At 41.1% G+C, this 26,352-nt stretch overlaps 1 protein-coding gene across 4 annotated transcripts in view; it reads right to left on the reverse strand.

Moving 5' to 3' along the window:
* Positions 1-6,382: 6,382 nt before the first annotated feature.
* Positions 6,383-26,352, reverse strand: part of LOC135501190 (LIM/homeobox protein Lhx9-like) — a 45,312-nt gene continuing 25,342 nt past the window's right edge. For all 4 annotated transcript variants that reach the window (XM_064793110.1, XM_064793109.1, XM_064793107.1 and 1 more), the window contains 3 exons: positions 20,896-21,224; positions 8,203-8,411; positions 6,383-7,929 (listed from right to left, as the gene is read on the reverse strand). In XM_064793110.1, the coding sequence (XP_064649180.1) occupies positions 7,636-7,929; positions 8,203-8,411; positions 20,896-21,224 (832 nt within the window). In that variant the 3' untranslated portion in view covers positions 6,383-7,635. The remainder of the gene's footprint in view (positions 7,930-8,202; positions 8,412-20,895; positions 21,225-26,352) is intronic.

The following is a 26,352-nucleotide window of genomic DNA, read 5'->3' on the forward strand; positions in this document are numbered from 1 at the left end:
ATCTTAGGGACTGCCAGGGGCATTATTGTATTTTTTTTGTGTTATACCAATGTTAGGTATTTTTAGCATTTAAACATGATAAAGGAGAAAAGTGCAAGCTTTGCTTGAACAGGGTAAACAGTGCATGTCATGAAATGAATTTCATTTCACCGATTTCCCCCCAAAAAGTTAAATGCAAAAGGGGATAAATGTTCGGTATAAATAAATGGTTTTTTACTTCCATACTGACACAATGTTGGTACATTGGACATGTTGGAGTTGATTTTCTCATTTGCACATTGTACATTTACATTGTATTATATTTTCGTCAGCTTAAATAGCAACTTTGAATGATAGAATGGCTGTTCTTATAATTGTTTTCTCAATCTTGACTCTGCTAGTTGGTCAAGAGACTGACACATTCTAAGGTGTTTTGACTCTGCCAGCTGGTTATCAAGAGTCGGATACATCCTGACAGTATGGCGCCGTTTCAGAATCCATTCTCAATATAGGGAAGGACTGTGCATGCCTACGATAAGACATCCTGATCTTGGTTATTGCCTATACCCGATTTCAGGCATACACCATAGAAGCAAACAATCAATTGCACTTTCTGGATTGTAGTATTGATCAATACCACTCAATAACAGTTATCGGAGATATCCACAAATTTAACTTTATTTTACAGATAAAGACAATTATATTGTGAGCAACTGTTTGAAAAGCTATTGTGACGCATTAAGTTGTTTAAACGAGTTTATATGTCTGATATATTCTCAAGCAGACTGATGTTAACTCAATCTCTCTCGCTTAGACTGCCATACATGGGTTCACGAGGACAGTTAAAACTGATCGCCTTACCGTCCTCCGGGATCTTATTTCGACTTCAATAAGGCAACGCAATCTCTGCTCCTCCCGCTGCCGGTCGTTTCGGCATGTGTCCGTGATCTCTTGTTGACTCGAAAAACAATTTCAGTCCGACGGAAGCAGCTCTCGTGCCGAGGTAGCCTTCGTCTCTGTGATTGCAAACCCACCACATTCTGACTGACTGCGTCACATGGATGAACGCATCATCGTCAAATTTCTGATTTGTCTTCCCGAGTTAGTGGAGGACCGGAACTACCTATATAACTGATGACGGAGAAACCGGTTGCCAAATTAGCGTTAATTACTAATGTTGGCTTTAATGCTTCTGTAAAGACCAATGCATAATGCCGACGTTAGGGTTAATGTCAAAGTTATCTTAAGGACATCATATTCCACCGACTGTATCTAATTGTCTTTCCCATTGATATTAGTCTAGAGCTCGATCCTTCAGATGCCAGGACAGCGCTAAGCGCTACCGCGTTACCAATATTGCTTCAGTCAAGAAAATTGCATAAGCCCAACTTTGGGGTTTAATGTCAATATTGCATATATTCGGGAAACTCGCATCAACAAATTTTGTACCTTCGGTTACAAGCTTCAGGCCCACGTGATAATGATGGTATTTTTAACATTATCCTTCTCAATAGGGCAAATCTTTGATGAAATAAATCTGTTCGTTGACTTGGAATTTTAAAAAGTGTGACAGACTCGACTTGTACATTGTGTGTTTGTGGTGGTGTCTGAGTTTTGAGTATGCGTGTGTATGAGTAACGGATGAAGAATTCTTTAAGTACAGCGCAGACCGGCGGCGACTTATCGAGGACAACAGTTGGAACGACAGAAAAGTCCTTTGGCTTAGTCAGCCATAGTTATACTCTATTGACAAATCAGTTGCAGTCCGAGAACATTTTGCCTGCGATTGTTGTCAATGTCGGTACAATTGTCTGTGACTGGAGAAATGCTGTATGTTCTGCGCAAATTCATGTGAGAATGGGCACATGTTCTCCGAAAATGTGTGCGAGGATGGGTTCTGCGCAAATGTGTACGGAGTGGGTCGATTACTAGAAAGCTTTGCGGACAAATGTGTTGCTCTGTTGTCAAATATTTAAGCATTTTTTATCAGCACTTTTGACTTGAAAGGTGCTGTCGTATCTTGCTTTGCTTGGTAACTAAATCTCGACATGACAGTAGCCTATCGTAGTGACTACTTCATTAAGGTAATTTTCCACTGGGGCATTTTAGAACCAGATTTCAGATCACAGAACACGTATACAGTGGTAGCATGTGCTCTGCTGTGTTTAGAACGAGAATGCCTGACAATCGACGTATTACCGGACGATGGGGAATTACACTGTCAGATGAGTAAGCGGAAGGGAACATGTACGGAGAGGGAGGATGCTTATCGGTACGACGGAGCCCGGATGTATCAGAAAAAGGTAACTGTGGCGCTTCTCCTTCCTGAGTAAGCGGAAGGGGGCGTGAATGGAGGAGGGAACTTTTCGGTACGTTGTTCCCCGGATGAACCAGGGGAAGGTACTTGTTGCACTTCTACCGTAGTGGTTTCAATTAAGGGATTACAATACCTTGTCGTAGCCACTGCTGCAGAATTGTTGCATATATATTTACCCGGGATATATCCAGAGGCAACAAGGTTTCCCCACAGCAACAAAAATCCGTGATTTTAACGGACTGGTTATGTCTCAAGTCCCGAAATGAATATGTAATGTTGGGATTTCGCAACCTGTACCTAAATAAAAGCTTTGGCCAAGGGGAAGGGGATGTGAATGCTTTGCTCAAATTGTTGGGTGCTTTACCGAATGTGTATGCATCTTTGTTGAACGTTACGATTTAAATACTCCTAGTGTCCAATCCCAGTTTTACGTATTGACTACAGGACTTGACCTCCTCCAGTGGAATAAGACCAGTAAGTCATGATTGATCACGTTGTTGCATGTAATATCTTTATTTCATACTTTGCTGTATTCATAGTAGTTGAAATGGGTTTTTTAATATTCACCAACGTTTAAACCCTCTGCTGTGTTGATGCTCCGAATATCACTTTTGCGTCCTGTTTTTGAATATGACAAGTTGTCGCGTTGTCTCTATATAATATGGATCACTGCGTACAGGGTTGCCCAATTAAACGGGTCCCTGACTATTGGACTGTTGCAATGGGACATTATTATTAAATCCACACTGTACTGTAATGTGTAATACTGGAAGGTATCACAGTATAGGCCCTATTTCATAGCCCAGATTTTATAAAAAATACACCAGAAGTAGCCGATTCCGTTTCATTCCACCTATAAAGAGTAGCGCAAATAAAGAAAAGCTATTCATGCAATTTCATCCGTATTACCACTGGATTATGGTCCAGTACACGGAAAAGCCCATTCCCTGGGAGAGGCTCCTGGTTTACACCGCAAATTATACAGATCTTACATACAGGGTACGCTACAATTCTTCATTCTTTATCAAATCGTTCGGCCGCTTGCGCTGTACCTGGCATTACTTGCTCCTGTATCAAGTACAAAAGCAAAGAGGTCTGTGCCCCATAACTCACGCTGTGGTGTACGACTTTACAAAGGGAAAAACTGTGGGGCGGCTTATTCTCCCAATGTTCTTAGAATGCTGCGTGCCCCAGGCATGTGATTCCCCAATCACTCATATACCTCTTCGAACAGACGAAATGAAAATATTTTTCATTTTATTTCGTTTTACGCTTCTTGCGATCATGAAAATGGCAATTTACTACCCTATCACGCACTATGATGGACATGAAATAGTCTACGAACTGATGTTTAATCATACTATAACGTTGAGATTTGAAAGCCAGTCCTTGATATTTACACACATATTTCGGTCTGATTTTTGTTTCATATTTCCGGGCCGACGCAATCACACTTATTCGTATGTGATTCTCCGCGACGTCAGCCGGGGTGTGCGATACGAACAACGGTATACTCTGGCCTTGCGGACTCTCTTTACCTATTTAACGCCCAATGAGAAACTGGGAGTTTTCCTCATACGCTCCTTGTCACCTCATGTGGGATATAGTACTTTTGAAATCAACGACTGCTTTTCAAAAACTGGGTTAAATGTCGAAGATTTAGTTACGCATACACGTATTGAAATAGACAAGGCTCATATGGAAAATCCGTATGCCAATGAATTAGCAGTTGTTGACCACAAAAGGAATATTTTGCAAGTACACAAATCGAAAGATAAATGGAACTACTCTATTTACAATAATCTAAATGTTTTTAGTTTGGCGATATAAGGCCGACGCTGTTAAAGCCCTTGCCATACTGCGGCATGACATTGCCTAAAAGACGACAAATGCGCAATGTGCGTACTATTTGCGAGAATTCCAAGCAAAGCCGCCAAGTACATTGTAGACGCAACTTTTACGCAGTTACGCAACCTATGCGTTCCTCGGAAACACAACTGACTTCAATTCATTCACACCACGCCCAAAACAGCCAAAGAATTTTAAGACACATGCATCGAAAAACGCGCATGAAAGCTTTTGTTACCATTGGGCTTAATGCTGTCTTTTTGGGCAGGGGACTACATTGATACAGTGTGCGTTTTGGTTGCGATTGTCATAAAGTGGCTCACTTCGTAAGCGCATTGATAGCAGGAGTCTACCCTGACTAACCGTATGTGGTTTTGTAGAGCGCTTAATATTTTTTACCGAAATGTTTTATACCGCTGCGTTGAGTCTGATAGGGTAGTGGATGCCAGTGCTGAGATTACTGAATAGTAGAATTTCAACGATTTTGCGATGGATTTTAGGAACAAAAGACATTCGTCTTTGTAACTGACGCGATTTACCCGATGGTTCCGCCTATAGTGAAACACAAAACAGACCAGTATATCTTCGATCGCAAAACTGGACGAATTGGTTTCGTTCAACCACCTAAAATGTCGCAGCCATTTTTCGAAGTTTCGGTGTACCAATTAAATGGTACACATTATAGTGTTTCGTACTTGACAAGATTTCACAGGAATAGTATTGTCGGAGCTCATGGCGATATGTACCAACATTTCATGATATTCCTGTCTGAACACCGAGGAATCCGTAACTTCGTGCTTTATGATATAACGAACGGAAATTTCGAATGCGAAATCGACATTCCAAAGTCCGATAAGTGCTTCCTCGTTGTTGCTAAAATAGCAATGGGAATAAGGGGGAATGTGCTTGTGTTCTGCTACTCAGGGGACACACGTGAGAACATAGAAGCCACCATGTACGACCTTTACGAGACAAACAGAACAGGGTGCTTATATTTGAGTCTTAAAAACGGTATAAAAGTTCCCATAAAAAGTACTGTCCCGTTAGAAATAGTAGGCGGAGATGTCTTTTGTATGCAAGCCTTTAATGAAAAATTGTACCTCATGGTTTTCGGGAAAGCAACTATGTACCAACCTGTGAATTATTTGCTCGGAAAGACAACCGACATCCACGAAGGTGATGGTGTCGAACTCAGAGTCAACTTTTGGTCAAATTTAATTATCGTCTTAAGACACCCAGGACTTAGAGCCGTGGTCCTGAAAAAAAACTATGAACCCTTGATCGGCCTCATCAGGAGAGGGTCCGGTAAGTCTTTTCTCCAGGAAATAAGTGCGCGCATAAAACCGTCTAGGAGAGACACAGGGGATGATTTGTTCTACTACTTTCAACCAGGATTTCGAGAATCGTTGCTGCTGCATTTCAGGCGAATAATACCCTCACCGATAACAAACAGCGTCGTTGGAGAAAGGTTTCCGTCAGTGTTTTGCTACAGCTATAAGAGGAGTTCGCAAGTGCGGACTTAATGGGAATGTCGGAGAGGATTGTTGTTTTATGTGCAGTGCATGTATAATGTCGGATGAGCAAGAGGAAGAAAAAGCGGCCTTGTTTAAAGAATTCTCGGCCCGAATTCTAAACAACGTAATGATTATTTCATCAATGCCAAATGTTTAGTTTGGCACGATTTTGCTTCCGACCACCTTGACAAGCTCAAGAGGAATGACCTCAGACTGACGTCACATCACGTGGCATCGCACCATGGCATTGACCAATCTGGGAGCGACCCGAGAACATGGTTTTGTAACCAGTTGACCAGGGTGTGACCGCACGGTTGAATGGTGTCGCAATCACTTTTTGCTGACCAGATCAGTTCAGGGAAATATGACCGCCGTAAAAGCTATCGTGTACCATTTCGCCTCTGCGAGTCCGTGTCCCCACTATCCTCTCCGCAGAGAGAAGAATCTCATCTGAAAACCAGCGATGCAAGAGATTTTTTATATCGCATTGTAAATAACCCGATTTTTATACCCAAACATGTTGACATGCCTTTGGTTATTGATAGTCAATCAGCGCAAGCGTACCAGGTCACAGTCAAGCCTGCCCACTCCACCGTGTTGTCAGAACGACGAGAAACATGAGACTGTCGTAACCAGAACGAATCGGGACTGGTTGCCAACTGTGTCGCCAAAGCGGTGAAGGCGATGAGAAACAAAAAGACGCGATTTTCATTACATTATTTGACTTTTATCATTAGTTATTTACATGATTTAAAGTGCAATGTTGACCATTCTCGGTCTCAATTCCAAAACAGTTTAGTCATAGCGATATCTTAAGCCTGTTGGACTTATACCATGAGAAAATTTTACCAAGACAGTAACATTTAACGAAGAATAAACCAGGACTACTTTGATTTGGATGCAAAAAATGAGACTTGCCATTAAAAATGTCCCGAAATTATTATCTGCTAGTGCCTGATAACTTCACAAAATATAGTCTCCTGGAGTTATCAAAATCGTATCTACAGCACATAGAAAAACGCTGAGACAATAACCACTTAAATGATGCCACAACAGCAAATTACGGCTATCTAACATTAGATTCTTAAACCAGAGAATCTCAAATAAGTGCAGAGTCTTCATTTTTTCCATCATCACATGAAGCCTGCCCGAGACTTCCCGCAGAGTAGAGTGCTCTCTGGGTTGCATGCGTATAAAGAAGTATGAGGGGGGTTCCCTATCTGCCGTTAGGTTCCCGTCAATGATGTGTCGCGAAAACGCAGTGCAACAAAGTACGGGGCAAGTGTCGGAAAAGACAACTTATCCGGCACGCAGGCCGGGTCGCCACCAGTCGCAGTTTACACAAATAGTTAGATGAGAAAAATCATTGCTGCAGTTTCATAAAACAATCCATGATAATACACCGTCCAGGAATTGCAAATACATTAACATTGTCTTCTCAAGGATAAAGGGTACGAAATAGAAACATCAATGACTGGTTGTATGTTCAGGAGACGCATCTCTAAAACGAGACATAATCCGTTGAGGAACAAATCGCCTTGTTAACACTTTCTATTTGAGAGGTTTAACGACTATTTTGAAAGAACAAATACATGTATATGAAAGTTTATTTCCACTGAGGAAGTATGGTCAGTGAGGTTCTACATCAGATGAACTCCGAACAACATGTACTGAGCGTAAATGAGGAGACGACGTCAGCACTTTCTTCGAACTCGAGTTTTTAATCAGCTGTACTTCCTTATGTTTTTCTGCATGTCTCATTTAGTTGCAAGCTTCCTTCAAAGAAGAAGCCTGAATTCAAAACACTTCAACAAATTTCGTTGCAGATACTCTGAGACCAGAGGCTCCGAGGTACGGAATTGGGAACAACCGATCCCTTCATCTGCCAACAGTGACCACGATTATCACTATCCAGACAGAACGCATCAGTTTATATATTGGTTTAACATCACGTGGTATGCACGTCAAAAATGTTATTCAATTAATACTGTTGATACTACTGCTAAACAAATCTGTGAGTGAATTTTCGCCATTGTGCACACTTCCCATATCCCCGATGTCTCCATCAACGGAGGCTGTTCCGAGATCCGAGAGTGATGGGGTGGAGCTGATATCGGATAGCCCAGGCGAGCCAGCGTTGGTGAGTTCAGTCAGTGAGGTCTGCCCGTCGTCGCCGTCTTTGTCGCCGTCCGTTGAGAGTCCGCGGCCGTCTCCAGACTCCTGGCGCAGCAAGTTTCGGCGGTATTTTGCCCGGGCGTTTTGGAACCAAACCTGGAAAGGATTGAAGAAAAACAAACTTAGAATTCAGGAGAAACCTATTGTGCGTCAATAATGGCACCAAGAGTTCCTTAGTCGTTTGTCGCCAGATGCGACACAACTTAGTCACAATCTAGTTCTAGTTACTCCGAATATATCTAGATGGCAGGCCATTTTCAGGCTATTTGGTTAATTTGATGAAGAAATTGAAATGAAAGTTCATTTTCATCACTGGTGTCGAGTTTGCGAATCGAATACGCAATTAAACAATTAATTATTTGTAGTTACCTGCAGTACTCTTTTCGTCAAGCCAGTCTTCGATGCTAACTGTTTGAGATCCTTAGCGTCCGGATTATGGTTCAAAGCAAAGTAAGATTTCATTGTTCTAAGTTGATGATGTTTGAATGATGTGCGCATGCGTTTCTGGCGCGGAGCTTGGCCGCCGTACCCGTCCCGGTCCATCATGTCGCCGTCGAGGTTCTCTTGTCCGTGGAGACCTGAAAGTATTAAAAACGATTTTACGATACGTGTAAAATGCTGTTGTTGGGGGTGGTCGCCCGAATTGGCGACAACTCGCAAAACGGGGATCCTGGTGCTAAAGAGGCAGTGTTCCGTTGCTTCTTCCGTATATATGTTTTGATTTTCGTTCTCCGCAAACTCGATTTTGAAGAGTCAGTCACCAACAACAGCATTGGCGAAGAGCGATGTCCTCCTGAAAAGTCTAAAGAAAAATGTCTGGAGATTACAAAATAAACGTTCTCGATCATTGCAAGGATGATGCAGCTGCAAGTTTTCACATGAAGAAAGAGAGAATTCAAGATGGCAGTATATTTCTTGTTGGTTCATCAGTGGTGGAAATTCTTTGAAACGTGAAATCACATCACTAAGCGTTTCTTAAATGTAGTACATGTATGTATCTACAGTGATCGGGAATCGGGAAATATCTCTATGTAGAGGGTTAAAATCAATCACTAAAATCGATCCCACAGGCCCCTTCTTACGCATCACAGCTGTTCAAGGGCCTAATTATTCAGGCAAGGGGGCTACACGGGCCTGTGATGACACTTCTCCAATTCCATTTCTATCATACATCGGTATGCTTGTCCTGAGATGATTTTAATGATGGTTTCGAGCACATGCTGACGTAGAGTCACGTATCATTATGTGCAGGGCCTCCATACTGGGCGCCATCGACTTTACTAGGTGTTTACAAAAACATGTATAACTTCTTTTTAAGAGACGTTTCTCGGGTCGTCAGGTGCAGATCATCAGCTCCTGTAGATACGAAGTAAAAAAAATGATTGACAGTTTTCTTAATAATTTCAATGATCTCTTTAAGACACTGATGAAAATACAATGTCGCTCTAGCTTGTATCGGACATTGTTGCTTTATTCTGACAGTATAAACAGAACGCCCATCGGCCACCAGGACGTAATCTGGTCCTCTGTCGATCATTGAGATTCGATATACATTTATTTGCAAGTGAATACATGTACATGTAGAATATGATAATGTATTAATTGATAAAGAGAGAGACGTGGCAGTGCAAATCACTCAGGGTTACCTGAAACACTGAGCGTTTCCGAAGAAACTTTGCATTTGGAAATAGTGTTGTTTTTTTTCGTATTGGCTAATCAGAATATGGCAATCCTGCCTCATCGGAACAGTCATGAATTTTAAACCAATCACAAGCGAGTATTACGTAATACATCCGATCAGTGCACTGGCGTGCATTCACCCATTTCCAAAAGCAAATTATCCCCACAACAGAGCTTTCTGATTGGCTACTTTCTCGGGGATGCAGTATTCGGCACTTTTGATTAGACAATCCACCGAAATTAACCCCACTCTTTTGCTTCGGTCCCTGAATTTGGAAAATGTGAACTGGCGAAAATTTCCCAAATGATTCAAAGTTTGTGCTTTTATCAGCCACAGTACGCCTGCTGGCACTACGCCACAGATGGCACGCGGGTTCGATCAATAGTCTTAAAGCTCATCAAGTTCGATAAAAGCTGCCTTGCCAGATGCCGCTGCGATCATTGATCAGCAGACGAAATGGTCATGTGACACGATGATGAAATTATTGAGGAAGCAGGTCATCGTTGTTATGTTTTTCACGGAATTTGGTACTCCACTCTCTTCTCAAATGTCAAAAGGGCAATAATCCCAACCAAAATTTGCAACTAGAATATATTGGAGATGTTCCATTTTATGCCAGCAAATGCAAAAAAGTTCGCACTTGGCGTTAGCATGGATTCGTCTTTGGATAATTATGCGATTGTCACACTTGAAACTGCAGTCACAACAATGGTCACGCAATATATACACTGCGTGTGTCCCGTATAATGAGACAAAAATTCTGTACTCGGATCGTCAGCCATCATGACACGCGAAAGAAGAATTTGAAACTGTGGTAAGAGAGGTCGTTGTCATTACCATAATCATTTTCAAATTACTAGTACGAGATATGAAAAGCACAAACAGTGTGGTATCGAATTAACAGAAACTGACCACAAGTTTTTCGGGCAAGATTTTCATCGGGCTTTGCTTGATCTGGTCAATTTGCCGCCGATTATGTTAAGTTCACTGAGGACTCAGGCAGCAAATTCTTGATTAGCCATTTTTTTCCAGGGAAAGCCTTGGACTCCAAGATACATTTAGATGTTTGATCGAATGAGATATCAGGCTAGATTGGTTGCAAACCTCCACCATCAACGTTGGTTCTGCTTCGCCCGAAGTGTAGCCATGACGTCATGCGCCGCGCTCAACACACCTTCGTGACACTTTGGGGAGCAATCCTGTCCGCCAAAAGGTCGCACTATAACTGTTCTTTAGTTAGAAAAAAGTCATATCGATTTAATCGAGTTATTCATTGCAATACTAAGACTTTTGTGTCTGAGCTGGGGGTGTCATGTCAAACCCAGGACAGTAATATCTTCAAATCTGACGGATGTCTGGGTGGTTCATTCAGAAGAATATATACAGACAAGATGGCGTCTTGAAAGAAGCACATAAACAAAACCAGGAGAAGCTTTATTGAGAGAGAGCAGGTTTTGAATCAAGCGATTTAGATAAAATCTAAAATGTATGTTTATGGAGAGACCTGTGGACAAAAGAGGGCAGCTGGGTGCCGTAAACCTCGGCGACCCCTATTGCTGGAAACAATCGCGGATGACTTGCCGGAGCCGCAATGTTTTACAACAAATCTTTTTCCAAATAATCCTCCCGGGTGGAGGGTTTTGTAGAAGTTAACTACAAATATAAGGTTTGAATGCACCGGGGTGAGGTGTATCCTACAATTATTCCTGCTCAAGTTACAAACTTGAATTGGCCAAGTTCGGCGCCGGGCTTCATGGAAATAGTCGCCGACGAAGCGTTGGTACAGGTGTGTCCGAAAATGTGGAACGGCGGGTGGTTCGCCGGAAAACGCTCCCATACAACTGCGACACAATGGTGTCTATTTTGGCCGAATACACCACTGAGCCCCGGCGCGGATTCGGCTATACTCGGTGCTGGGCCAATGAATGCACTTCCCCTCGCCTGAAATACCCCTTGAAATCTTCAATTGCAAGACACTGGATCCATGTTGAGCAATTGTTTTGGGAAAACTATAGAAAACTGTCGCCCGTAGCTATGTTTTTGGCAAATAAACAGCTGACCTAAAATCTGTGCGCGTTTCTCAATGCGAATACTTGATTTTCGTCATGGACAAACTTGAAATTGTCCACCGAGTTGAATATCTTCTTAATTCGTTGAATGGATGAATTAGTTGGCCGATACCGTGTGATCCAGAGGCAGGGACCGCGCAGGCCTCCACAAGGGGCTGTCAGACGATTGTATTTAAACCCATCCCCGCAAAGAGCCCTCCAAACACTTGTATTGTCCCATAAACATCCCAGGTGACGTCAGCTTGATATATCAATAACGAGACAAGGGTGACGCAGCGGTGGAGACAATTTGTCTCAAGTTTTATTTTATGTAATCTAAAGCTACATGTTCAACTTGCTGAAAGATGTATACGAATGGATGGCATAGAAATTGATAAATAAATAAGCGTACTACATGTATTCACCTTCAAGATAATAAGTTGGCTTATTTTGACATTTCAACAAAGTAACACAATTGTTGAGAACATTCTTTGCTTACATGTAGGTATTCGTACGATTCACAACAAAAAGGTTAAGCAGACAGAACGACCCCTGTACATTTGACTGGCAGGTGTATTTCCAGCCATTGTCAGTCTGTACAAATGACTCTACGCGAATGAACGATACCCATCTTTTCACACATTCGCGAGATTTTAAAAGCCACAAGTATAATAGCTTTAAATACTTGAAAATCTATTCAGCTTTTCCGAAGCGAAAAATTGGCGGAGGTAGCCTAACCCAAGGGGTTGGTTTTGGACAAAAGCAGTGACAACTTAGAGTCCTCCTCTGTCATTTGGATTGCTTTATATATCATGTCCCGGGAAGGCATCGATGGCGTTAGTGCAAATTTTTGAAATAGCAGTTCAAGAATTCTAGTAATTTATTAAATCTTGGCATCATCTTAATTTTCCAAGACAATTTAGATGTAAAATATAGCCTCATTCGCTATATGGGGCCGACAATAAACGCTGTAGATGGAAGTGCCGTAACCATTCCAATATGGCGACTTATGGCGGCCATCTTGGATTTCGTTACCGCTCCTCACTTCAACATTTCAACCAGAAATGGTTAAGGTGAACTGATCCCTACATTCTGGTTGTGATTTTGTCCACGAAAGACAACATTGAAATTTGGAATGAATGAAAAAAGTTTCTCAAGCAGTTACTGAAAAAATGATTAACTTCTCTCAACCTGAACCATCTATACTTCAATACGAATCTGATGATATTCAACTGTCATCTTCAATACTCAACCTATTCAAGCAAATCACCATACGCCTCAATGTTCCCCTCAAAGGCACTTTAGACAGACATGAAATAAGCCTTACCATTGCACGAGAAATGCCATTTTGTTAGCGTGATAATACTTAGAGAAAAGGGGAGGTGTCGCTTTGTCAGATCGAGATAAATGGGCGGGTCAACCCAGTTCTCAACAAGCTGAAGATATCCAAAACACCAAAAGCTAAAGAAAAGTAAAAGAGTGTCATTCAAATAGCCAGTGGAGCGTTTCAACAATGAGGTTTAATGTCATATGAAAATTTGCCGTGAGCCTTTGCAAATATCACACAAAAAGCGTAACAATGCGTTAACATGTTGAAAATGTAACTTTAGTATTGCCGAATCTTAAAAGCTGTGAAAAGAGATAGCCTCTTTTGTTTTCAGTGAATTGGAAAGCGACATAACCTGACTTTAAAGATGTTCGTCACTGTCACAAAAATGGAACAAAATGGACGACATGTTTTGTTGATTTAGGACTTCGTCGCCTCCTTTATTTGAAGAGGTCAAAGATCGCGCCTCAGACCAAGTGACAATTTGTCAAGAAGCGTTTAGCCATTGAGAATATCGCTGAACAGACATGACAGAATATAATTTCCCTTTGTGATATTGCACTTTTTCATTCACTTTAATTCGGTTGCCTTTAACACGAGGGGATGAAACCTAGCAGGGTGCCTTTTGAGTTGGTTTGAGCCGTTTTGAAGCCTGTTTAGAAGTCCATATGCTGGACTTACCTTCTCTTAGCACATTCTGTGGCTTAATTCGGGTAACTTTGTAAACCAGTTTCGAGGTCAGTGCATGCATGAAAGGAATGCATGGAGACATAGATGTTGTAGGTTGGTATCGTACTGTACATTCTGTAGTGCATGCGCCAATTCAAAGTGCAGATATCAAGAAAAAAAGAATCATGAACATCTTCACAACAATACCAAAAAAGCACTAAGAACTTTCACATAAGATGTCTAAATTGCAATGCTTTTCCTTGCACTATCTTGTATATACATTGGTAACAATAATAAAACTGCACACAACTTTTTAATTACAAACCATTCATATAGTAACAACTTTCAAGATCGCCTGCCCAACGATTTTCAAGTGTTCAGCTGAATGCCCTTTTTCATTAAAGATAACTTAGATCTTAATACACTGTTCTCGAACACCTAATTGAAAAGTTCAAGAGCTGGCCAGCATAAACGGAAGACTCTGGGCACGTGTTAATAATCTCACAAGCCATTCGAAGCGGTTGTTGGGCTTCTTCTTGCTCTTTCCGGCGCAGTAGGACAGCCATCAACCGTCCGCCGGTTTTGTCTCTCAGCCCCGTAAACCCAACGACGCATCCGTCGGAGTCACGCTGGGGCTTTCAGCGGCGGGCTGTGACCGCTAGCGCTGTTCTCCACATCACCGGGGAAGAGGCAACGCCGGACTATTCCTTGGTCAACTCAAGACCTCAAGCAAGTGACAAAGATTCGTGCTTAATCATGTTGAAAATTTCATGAAAGTGTTCACTTGAAATCTCATGTCCGTTTAATGTAGATTTTGTCTTTCTCAAACAATCGGGGTTTCTAGAGTGCGGTGCTTAAAGGATTTTGAAATTTTGCCTTTGGTCTTAATTGTGATGATAATTTTTTGTTTATGTGCAAGTAATTCGAGTATGCACAAAGTTCAAAAACTGAAATGTTGGTGCCGCATTTGGCAATGAGAGTAAAGGCGATACTCGGGCATTGCTACGCTTGCAGTAGCAGTGAGAGTAGATATGTACACGATAGCAGCGGGGGAAGGCAGACATTTGCCAATTAACTCTTCCTTCAATTAATTGCCGTAATCGTATACGCAGAAATTTTGTACAAAATTGGGAAGCCACTCTACGAGTCACGGGAGGAAAATGGTTTTCAAAACGTCTGAACTTCGATTCTCCCGAGGCCATAACATCCTGGCCTTGTGAAGAGCGCTCTGACGCTTTGCGACCATCGCCGTCTCGGCATCCGGCCGGGAAATCCCGAGCAGGCGAACTCGCACTGCGAGGGGAGTGTGTGCTAGCGAGATAGTGGCCTCGCGTTTCCGACATCTTCAGAGACTTCCTGTGTTTCAAGAGGGGACATCATGAGCCTTGGACGGGAAGAAGTGGAAAAGTGTGTAACATGTTGATGCTATAACGGTTTTTAGTCTGCATTGTTTTGTATTCCATGAACTTTGTTCTCAAATCAAACGCAATATCATAATTCCCCGTATATATTTGACCTCGTTATACGATGATCATGAAATCGCAATCGATAAAATCTTTAACAATATTCTGAAATTTCAATTTCGTGAAATCGTTAAAACTCAAGACCAATCCCCGTTTTCTTAGCTATATTTACACTAAGAATTGCTTTTCTAGGTCGATATCGATATTTCTCCAAAATATACTAGTATTCCAGCCTGTCACTGCAAGTCTCGTATAGTCTTAAACGGAATAAAAAATCGAACAGACAGGTGATAAAAATCAACGATCGCGAAGAAGAAAAAAAAATCATTTGTTATTATGGATTATCACATGTTTACCAAGTGTAATCCTACGCCCTGAGTTTGTGTGCTCTGTATTCATTGAGAAATCGATGCGCAGGAGTCTGATCAATCGAATTTCAATCATTTATGCAGACCCGGCGCGATCAGCAGATGTTTTGGAAAGCTTGGGAAAGGCGTATGAGGTTGTCAAACTAAGACACAGGTTGACCAAAACACCCAATTGCAGGAATGAGATGAACTTGATGAAAAGATAATGCAGCGAACAAGTAGATGTGGATTGATCTGGAAATCAAAGCTGATCGGAGACATCATATCGCCTTTTTTCACAGCAACATTTTGGAAAATGAGCTTATTTCACATTATTGACGAGGATCCCCTGGTCCCTCCACCACCACCAGATGTCCCACACATTTGCAGGTGTGGACGTAACGGGAGGGTTGTGTGGTACAGCCAATGGCAATGTCCTGCCTTTTCTTGAGAGACACGTCATTTCAAAATGATGGGACGGATGCCACCCTAATAAACGATGATCTCACCGGATTTAAGGGATAATCACGGCATTGTTACCAACATAGCGTTCAAAATGACCATATGGTGAGCAGAACACCAGTATAAAGGCATCACACCTCTTGACTACTTCCGACATGATGTTACGTCAGGACCGGACTAAATATTTCCGCGTCCATCAATGGCCACAGGTCTATTGCGTCACGTATCGCCTCAAGGCCATCCCCTGAAGAGTATCACCACCCTCGGTGCCTTTCAACATTTTCAACTGCCTCAAAACCTGTTTCTATTTTGCTCTAAATTTTAAATCCTACTTCGATTAAAATCTCCGAATTATTTGACGGTTTTTTTAGTTCCCTTTGGGGGTTCAAACTTTTCGAAAAAGGACAATTCAGCAATTTGATGAGTTTAAATTGATAAAAGAACGATTGCACCCTAATTTCTTATTGTGGGCTCGGGATTTCAGATAAATCTACTATACTATATATATACAGCGGCGAGCAATTTTGATATTTCATTCTGTAAGAACTTCGCCTAATTTAATGAAGTAAAGGATAGTATTGATACCTTCAGTAATTACAATAGTTAGAATTAGGTGTAAAGCAACTCTAGTTGTAGCCTGCGCTGGGTGTCTCATTCTGGTTCTCATCTCCAACAGCTGATAATGTCTAACATTTGTCTAAACGAAGGTAAAGTGTAAAATCAATAGTGCCATGGGTTAGGCTGGGGTAGGTCAGGAAGAAGAGGAAACATCAACTCTATAGTCTGTGTCGAAGTAGCTAGCAGGAGAACATCTTAGGCGGCAGATTTGACAAAAATGCCGATTAGATCGAATTAAATACAACAATTGCAAATGCAACAGACTGGTTGTGCGACTCTCGTCAAGTTGTAGTAAAGAAGATCTGCCTTTTAGAGAGAGGAATTCTGATGATCAATGAACAAGTGTATAGAGGATAGACAGTTAGACATCTATATCGAGCTGTCAAACTGAGTACATCAGCTATTGGTTAAGGTCAGAGTACACTACATCGAATACAACACCTATAGCTTAAACTCCTCGTTTTTCCTCTCTCATTTTCACCTTTCAAACTCAATTTTCCTTGCGAGCTATCTGCGCTTTTTTCTCCTAATTCAACAAGGCAGACAGTTCAACTTCTCGGTATCTTCAACATTATACATGTATTACTTTTAGACGGGAAAGGGCTTTTGCCTGAATCATAATGTAGCCGAAGTATTGGGTATTTCTGATGGCCAAAAGTACAACGGCGAGTCACGAAATCAGCTTGTCGGTGGCCAAATCAGAAAAGTATGGAATGCAATGACATTTTCAAAAGTTCAATTTTTATCTCGACAATCGCATCTCTCACCTTTCAATGAAACTGGGATACGGCCCACCCGCTTGCGGTTTTCACGCCACATTTTCACACATGTTCTGTTTAACTCATCAATAATGGAAAAAAGCTTTGAATATTTTATCTGCCATTTAAAGCATTGATTATCTGCGACTGCCCAATGTGTGCATATCCTGACCGGGGTGTTTGGTGAAGCTGCTAATGTCAACACATTACACCACAGTCACATCGGAAGTTGGAATTGGATTCGATTGTCCAGAGATGAGAAGTCATTGCCAGGTATAGTTTTGGGTGAAGTGCATTGTAGGTATTTGTAATGGCGGTATTCGAATCAAGAATCGTGGAGGAATCCTTGGAAATCTACATCGCATAAGAACTGTTAACTTCAGCCTCCCATAGCAGGTCTTAGAATCGCTCCTAAAATACACTCACACAAAATGTATTTTAAGAGCAATCCAAAGGCCTGCTATTGAAGGATGATAACCTGCTTTCTGAGCATTGCATAGTACAAATCCAGCACCAAATGCCACCACTCTTCTATCCCCGGAGGAAGCTTTCCACCTACAAGGCAAGACTGCAACATCGTTTTCCACCAGACATTTTGACGACATCGTGGGGAGAGAGAAGTTTTCTTCACCTGTTCTGAGGAGCACCTAACACTTGACTTGACAGTTGTACACGTGTACTTCGCACTAAAATGACAAGAAATTTAGCACTTGGGGATTTAGGGTGTATTTCTGCAGCGGGATCTGTCGTTCCATTCCTGATATTGAGATTTGCGCGAGAGGTATCAATTAAGGTAAAATTGGCTTCAGAATTGACCTCACATCCTCACTTCGAGCTCAGACAATCTACTACAATATACTTGGCTGTTCCCCCGATTCAACACAGACTGAGTCGCCGCATACCCAACGCCACACCGACAATTTACGATTACGTTGCCTCCTAAACGTTTCAGCAGAGCTTAGAGCAGCGAGAGACTGGTGCGATGAGCAAGGCATCCCCGTACACCCAACGCCAGCTGACATGTTACAATTCTGTTACTTCCTAAGTTTTTAAGCCAGGCGATGCGAAAAGAAAACATAGACCCGAAGTTGATCCTGGGGCGCCTGGACATTTGATCTAAACCTTGGCGAATGGATGTGGTTTTAGGTAAATGCTACAGTACCAGAAATGTGTTCCCTGGTTAGAACTCTGTGGAGGTTTTTCCTGTATTCTTCAGTCATTGGTAAATGCCTTAACCAGGTTTTAAGTGGGGGAGGTTAGTTTTTGACTTCGGTTTGTTGGCTATAGCTAAGATTGTTAATGTAGCGTATGAAGGATTTGAAATGGAATCACCTGCGTGTGTAGCGTATGTATCTTCGTGATGTTTTCATGTTTAAGTACAGCTTAGGGTAACACTCTTAGTGTACCTAGACTGTACATAGAGAGTACAGCGTAGCCTACTTTAAAGTGAATATCATCAAATCAGCGCCTTTTGAAAGGTTTTTCTTTTTCAGAAAATTTGTCATGCGGTTCAAGGGACATAAGTGCCATTTGAAAGAATGTCAGTGAAACAAACTGGGAATAGAGCGTCCTATCCGATCGAAATAGTTTAATCCCGTGACCATGTTGCCGGGTCATGTAATACCCGAGTCTCAATTCTCGTCTTAGTGTCAACGAGTGGTAATGTGGCATTCGCTCACAATGCACAAAGTCAATCAATACATTTCCTGAAGACAACTAAATTGCAATTACAGAATTAATGAACGAGAAAATGAGATTGGATGCGTTTATAAGGATCTGACTCTGCAATAATGCATTAATCAGATCAAGTGGATGTCGGGGGCGTAGGAGTCAGAATCCCAACGTGATGCAGGGGCGCTCCGTGCCACTCGAAATTTCGCATGCCGCACAACAACAAAAGTGCGAATGCGTTCTGGCGGCTCAAGTACCTTCTTGATATTTGCCCTATGGATTTTCAGTTATGAAGATCTCAATTTTGCCCCACAGATTTTCTGTTATTGAAATAGCCACGTATAAATCCGGCCAAAACCTCTTCATGCACACACCAATGTACATGTTCTGTACGAAATGCACAATAGAATAGGCAAATCGATGTTGAAATTAACACTGTAGCAACGAATCCCAAGCGTGTAAAGAATGTGCCATCTTGGCCTGGGATGTTATCTTTCGGTTACGCCATGCAGGCCGTGAATGCCTGGGATAAGATAGCGGGTTCGAGTGTCATGGATAGGGCTGCTGAGGTTGTGGGATCATCTCTGGAATGCGATTATCATGATTACTCTCCAGTTCTTCGTCGAAAATATTATGGTGAACAAGAATGTTGGGCAGTGTCGTAGTAGTGTGACAAGAACCTGTCAAAACTTCTTCATGGCAGGATGCTAAATTTATGCAGATAGAAGAGGTACAAGATAGATGCACAAATTGTTTGGGCAATAATCGTTTTGGCTTGTTTGGCCAATGATACCATAAGCACAAGATGCATAAGTTATTTAGCAGTGCCATCGGAAATCACATCTCCTAACGATAGATGCGCAAATACTATTGCAAAAAGATGATAGTAAAAGAGTAGTAAACTAAATCTCGGCATCGTATCTAGGGACTTTTTTCCGAGTAGGGCTACAGGTCCTTGTTGAATCGATAGATCATTGTGAAGGATAAGATAAACTTCCGAGGCCGTGTGTAGTTCGGAATCGGAATGTTGTTTTGCCACATCCCTTCTCACCTTGAATCGTAAATCTTCTCTCTCAGACAAAACCTTTGACAATTTGCAGCGTCCCTATTGTTTGTTGAAAAACTGTCATGTCTAGAAATGATTTATCAAAAAATATTGTTCTCAAGCTGACCCGACAAGATACGTTTGGCAATGTTTGAAACCTAGTTGAGTGCGGATGCGATCGAATCTAAAGTATTATATTATCATAGTAGGACTATCGGTATACTCAACTTCCTCTAACTCAACTCATAGCATCTGAGATTATTTCGATAAAATGATTACGTCATACCAAAACAGGCATGTGACTTTATCATAACTGCCAATATCCTTTAGTTCAAATTCAATGGGGCCAGTAGAACGGGGACACCATATGCTTCCTCAAAAAGGAAATCATGTTTCCTGTTTCCTGGTTGTTGTCACATGCTCGGACAATGCATGTCTAGCCAATTTACTGGCACTTGACAGGATGTCACACTATGGACTTTTTGTTATTGTTTAGGCCGGGTCTATTTGGCAAGCCGCTCGCCGAACAGGCATCTTTTTTTGTCCTGTTTGGAGAGCCGCTTGCCAAACAGCACTAAAAAGCCACCCTGTTCGGCCAGCCGGGCTTGCCAAACAGGTAAAAAATCTACCCTGTTTGGCGAGCTGGAGACTTTACTTTAATATTAATGAGTTCGGCTCACCATTCAGGACAAAAAAAGTCGCTGTTTGGTAAGCCGTGCTTGCCAAGTAGTCACTTCCTATTGTTTATTGCAAATGTAATGAGCGTCGCCATCCCTTTATTTGCAATATTGGGAATTTCAGATACCAGTTAATACATCAAACAGCGTTATTTTGTTCGGATATCATGGGCGTCAATGCCACCACTGACAACTGACGTTGGAATACAAAACTTGTTTTACGGGAAAATGCCCATTGGTTCAAGAGTTAAAGATGTACGCCATTTTGAAGATAGATTGGAAGTGGGACCACTCACCTAATCCTAGACATGTTTCCGGTTCCGGGCTCTTCCGTTTTCTTGGCCTCCCCTTTTGCACGGCGCCTACTCCGTTATAATAAGTCACTGGTCCATTGAGACTTGGCGATAAACATGGCATGAAATCACCTTGCATGATAAGTTCGTAATGTGCCCGACAGTACACCATGTTGTCTCTCATTCCGAATTGTTCTCCCGGTGTTAGGGACTTGTTACACGAAGCACATGTGAAACAACTTATGTGATAAACTGAGTCTTTTGCGCGCATTACGAGTTCGTTTGAAGAGATTCCTCGATGACATCGCGAACATGTCTTGACAGCGAACCGCCTGAAAAATACAAACAAGATAAAGGTTGAAAATCCACTCGAAAGTTAATTTACTGTATGTCATCGATTTCTTAAGATCTGAATGAAAGGATTGATGCTTTTCAATTTTAAAAGTATATCATGTTTATTTTGATACCAAAAACTCCATCCAAAGTTGCAGAAAAACCTACGGTAATCATTCACTGGTGATAGGCATAAAAAACAATCATTCGAATATAATAGACTACGTGTCAGAAGTAAACGTATATCCTTGGGGAACTTTGAGAATCAATGACTATTATGTGGTGAATAAGATAATAAATTGCTTTGAGTATTCGTTCTTTGACGCTACGGGTGAAGCTTAGCTTATAGATGTCCCCCATGACATCTCAAGACGCAAAGCAGTTATAAAAAGTGTTTGAAACGTAAAGATTCTGTATTCTTTCAGAATGGCTTGGTGACTTCTGGAAAATTGAGGTCAATTTAGTAGCAGGTGAAATGAAACAGTAAGTCACCACGAACAAGAAGTTAATTACGCAGTAATTACGTACATGCATGTCATGATGGATGACATAGAAAATGCATCAAGCAGTTTGCTGACAAAACAGAACGTAAATCGGACTAAATCAATGTATGGTGATTGGTTAATGATTTTTCTGCTGATACAGCACTGTGATGCACTGCGTATCAATCGGATCTATTTGATGGCATTACATGTGCTGCAGTTGATGTAAATGTCACGGAATGTGCCCTCAAGGGAATCTAAATCACCACAGAAACGAACTCATCAAACCCTTTGAAATACAATTTCATGATCTGGCAAGGGTATTGCCCAGCAAGGGTCCCCAAAACTATCCTCGGGATGTCAAAATGGCTGAAACGCTTTGTTCGAATGATGTGTCCCTTCTTGTTTCTAAGCAGAATCGGACGCTTTTTAACCAATTAAAGAAGCGACACGTAGCGAGAGGTTCATATTTCTGTCATTTTGATTTTTAGAATTGACAGTGACCTCACTTGCCCAAAGTGGCCGCGTATTTTAAAGGAAGTTTCCAAGCAAAATCGGAACTTAGTAGACCAATTAAAGAAAGAAGCACTTGTACATCTATGGTGCTTTGTTGGCACCACCAGGAATTGCTGTGATTTTTACTATTCATGACTGGGAGTCACTGGTCGAAAATGACCGAGCCCCTGGTTTTACTTGGCGGGCATTGTGCCTTGTTCTGTCTCTATGGAAAACCAGACCCTTGCAAACCAATTAAAGAAAATCCATGTGAGATCTGCCGTCACTAATTGACAGGACTAAATCACAACTGACAGCGACAAATCATATTATTTGATGCCCTGATTTTCAGTATGGAGAGGACGAGCTGTCCCGGTGGGGAGGAAGGGTGTTCCCCTCTTTGATGCGTTTAATGCTACCTTATTTGGTATAATGGCTTCATTAGAGAGGCTGCTATTCGAAATGCCATGGTAACCAGCCTGATATTTTATTCCTCCTAAAGAGATGGCAGATATTCCCTCTCCTGTGGCTATATTTTGGTTATTAGCGTCGTTATTTTGCGCTCGGGGACAAACGTATGTTTATGATTTATCCCCGGGACAATCGCTGACTAGGTATTGCCTATTCTTGGCATTAGACCGCAAAATAAAAGTCAGTGGTATATTCCATTTAACGTGGTACACAGGAAGTCATGAGAATGGGTTTTGTTTTGCATTGTTGGAGCAAAAGGGAAATCCAACAGCGAAAAAAACAACCACTTTCTTTATATCATAAATGTTGGTGATGGACTCGAAAACTAAATGTCAGTGGTATATTCTAGTTTGAATGGTTTACAGGAAGTCATGAGAATGGGGTTTGTTATGCATTGGTGAAATCAGCGAAACAAACTATATTTTCCATCGCAAGGGACGTGAGGAGACTGCAGGTTTTAGGGTCACCCTAGTGCTTTCAGGCCCTGGCTAAGAATATTGCAACAAAAAATAAAGTGAGAATATGGGCCATCAAGGTAGACCTTGGAAAACAATGCAATCGCGTGTAAATATAGCTTATATTTCGCATTAAGATGTTGATACAAGATTTAACTTTTAAGTTTTTTATTGGGAAAATATTTATTCAAAATTTAACATTCTCTGAAAGGAAAGCAAATATGCTCTATGATATAGCAAGAAAAATATCAACCACACGCCAGAATTGCTAAAAGAGTGCATAAAAGGGTATATAAGGAAACCTTAAGTTTATAAAGGCCTTGATTCTGTGTGTTCGCACCCAATATTGCCCGATATATCCCGCAGTCACAAAGGAGACCAAATGTTTGCCTTTACTTTCGATTGTCTTAAATCTATTTTGGCTGGACTAGGAGTCAATAGGGACATAAGAGCGACCTAAAAGTTCCTTTTCCTGTCCGACATGTAGTTGAAAGTAACTGGCCTTCCCAGGCATGGTGTAGCCTATAGGCTTTGCCATGTTTGGGTAGTTTCGTTCAATATATATATGGTCCAAAGCGAATGATAAAAATGAGAAGGTCATTTGCTGTTGAATGCCTAGTTGGTCAGATATATTCATATGAATGATGACATAATTACATTGTAGTTCTCATAAGTGCTAATGAAAGAAAAAAGACAATTTTTCAGCTCTGAATTCCAAAATGTTATGTGATTTTACGCAATACAAAAAGGTAGCTAGTTGTGAGTTGTAGTGGGAATCTGTGGGGTTCTTAAACTGCTAGATACTAATCAGGCAAAGTTTATCCCGCCTAAACGTTTAACAAGGATGCTAAGAACTCCGTCCACTTCACGTTTCCTGAGATAAATCATTTGTCGCTTTTACTCGTAAAGGTACAAATACATCATCAGCAAATCTCAGCTGGTCATGAATGTACCCCCAATTAAAATCCAAATTTACACTCGAATACAAGGCTTCATTAGGTTACTCAAAGATTATTGAATATTAAAACATTTTTGAAATAAACTTTAATAAATGCGGTTCCCTAGTGCACATTTATTGTAAAATTATTAAGGACTAAAGTCTCATGCAGTTCAATCCAAGTTAAAATACTATAATTCCTTAAAATTCGATGCTAATTGGGCGAGAAATTACTAAATATTTTGTAAACTTCACTAATTGGGCAGATGGAAATCTTGAATCGATTTGAACATGCCGAAACCGCACTCCCAGGGATTGTTAAAGCTTTTTCTGTATCTCTGTTACGCATTTCGCTGTGCATTAAAATCAAACTTTCCTGGAGGCGAGTTTTTAGAAGTTATTTTTAAGCTATTTTGATAAACAAACATAAGGAAATGAATGATATGGTTAATCTTTTACTCTGTACATGTTTAGACTTATGTTCCTGATCGAGATTTAACAAATGTTGACAAATTAAATTTGCTGAGGCGAAGAGCAAAAGAATGGAAAAATCCGCTTAGGTATTCAAAATCCGATTCTAGTGACAGCAAGTAGGCCTAACGTGTATTAAAGTATACACAACATAGAATAAAACACCAAAGGAAAGAACGACAAAATCGTTGACAAATTCGTCTTAAGATTTTTATCATGGTGCTACAAGAAAGTTATTTCTTCAAACTTGAAGTCTTATGTTATTTGGCGGAGCGTTGATTAAAATGACCACTTAAGAGATAAGTCGATATAAATCTATTGTATTTCGCTACTTTCCCTATGGCGTTCATCCTACTTGACCAAATTACTACTCTTTTTTAATATACTTGAGACTCTGTTTGGTTTATAAAGTCACGGGCGGGCCTTTGAGGGGAGGGAGTCTCAACAATGGTTGGGAGATATTATATTTTCAAGGGTGCTTGTAATGGGCATTACACTGATTGCTTTTCGGGATTACGATCAGGTTGGGATTGTGATCAGAAGTAACATGGAAGTAACGACCCGAGACCGCGCTTGTCTAGCTAGCTTTGAGTTTTTATGACGTGAAAAAAATGATACTACGACTACCCCAAGTTCGTGCGACATCCAAGCAATACACAAGCTGTGTGGAAATCGCTTTCAAACAGTTTTTTTTTTGTTAAGGTTTTTAAGAAGGAAGCACCTGTAACAGACATTCATTTCTTTCAATGACAACTTCATCCAAATCCGATCCCGCCTGAAGTAGGATCCACTTGTCGTATTCTATGTTATATATAACAAAGCAGAAAACCATTATATTCCAGTGACTGGATAGTTCATCCTTAATTCTTTTGTTTTATTGAAATTCCGTGTGTGAAAACCGCACGTGTTTTGTTTGAATACTTAAACGGGGATTATTAGCACTAAAAGCTTGAGTCTGGTACTTGTACTAGAATTAAATCAATGAGAGTCTGGTTGTGACATGATTTGTTTTCTCATCTTACAATACCATAAAATTCGTCATCATTTATGCAAGATACACTGATTTGTCAAGTGAAAACTTGATTTGAAAATTTAATCAGTATCGAATTTTGAAATGGATTTTACTCTTGAGGTCCATTCATGTGAAACCACGACGTGCATTTGACTACGAAGTGTCACTCGTCCTCTCGCAGTGAGGTGGGTATTTTTACAATGATATGCCAACTGGTACAAATGAAATGAGTGGTTTTCAATAAGAATAATTATTAAAAATTCATGTCTATTTTAAGGGCTTTTTATACCGTCTGAGTTGCGTTCGCGAGCGGTAGGATCCAAATACAACAGCAGTGATTTTGCAGAGTTCCATATTTCACAAAAATCTTGAATTTTAGGCAGGTAGCAACTTAAACAGATTATTGTCAAGCCATGGACTTTTGCCACCTGGTGAATTCTTTTTCATCAATATTTCTAGGTCTTGAAATGTCCTTTTTACCCCAAAACCACTCAACAATTTTTGCAACCGGAGAAGGATATAGCCATTTTAAATTAGGCCAACTGTATTTGTCATGTAGGTGCACTAACTACTAGCATAGTCGAAATCGCATCAGATTTTAAATGATTGTTCCAATATGCAGATGGTTCTCCTGCCCCACAGACCGGAGCCAGAAGCGGGTCCGCCCGTACTATTGGTACCGTCGACTCGCCCCAGGGTTTGGGCCTGGACTCCCTGCATGATCCGGAAAGGAGTACCAACGCTCATTCACAAACTGCACGAATCGGCAAGTAATGCGTGTTAAACCGCGGACATCCAAGACCC

Source organism: Lineus longissimus, chromosome 17 (genome assembly GCF_910592395.1).
Source record: "Lineus longissimus chromosome 17, tnLinLong1.2, whole genome shotgun sequence".
In the NCBI taxonomy this organism is placed as follows: Eukaryota; Metazoa; Nemertea; class Pilidiophora; order Heteronemertea; family Lineidae; genus Lineus; species Lineus longissimus.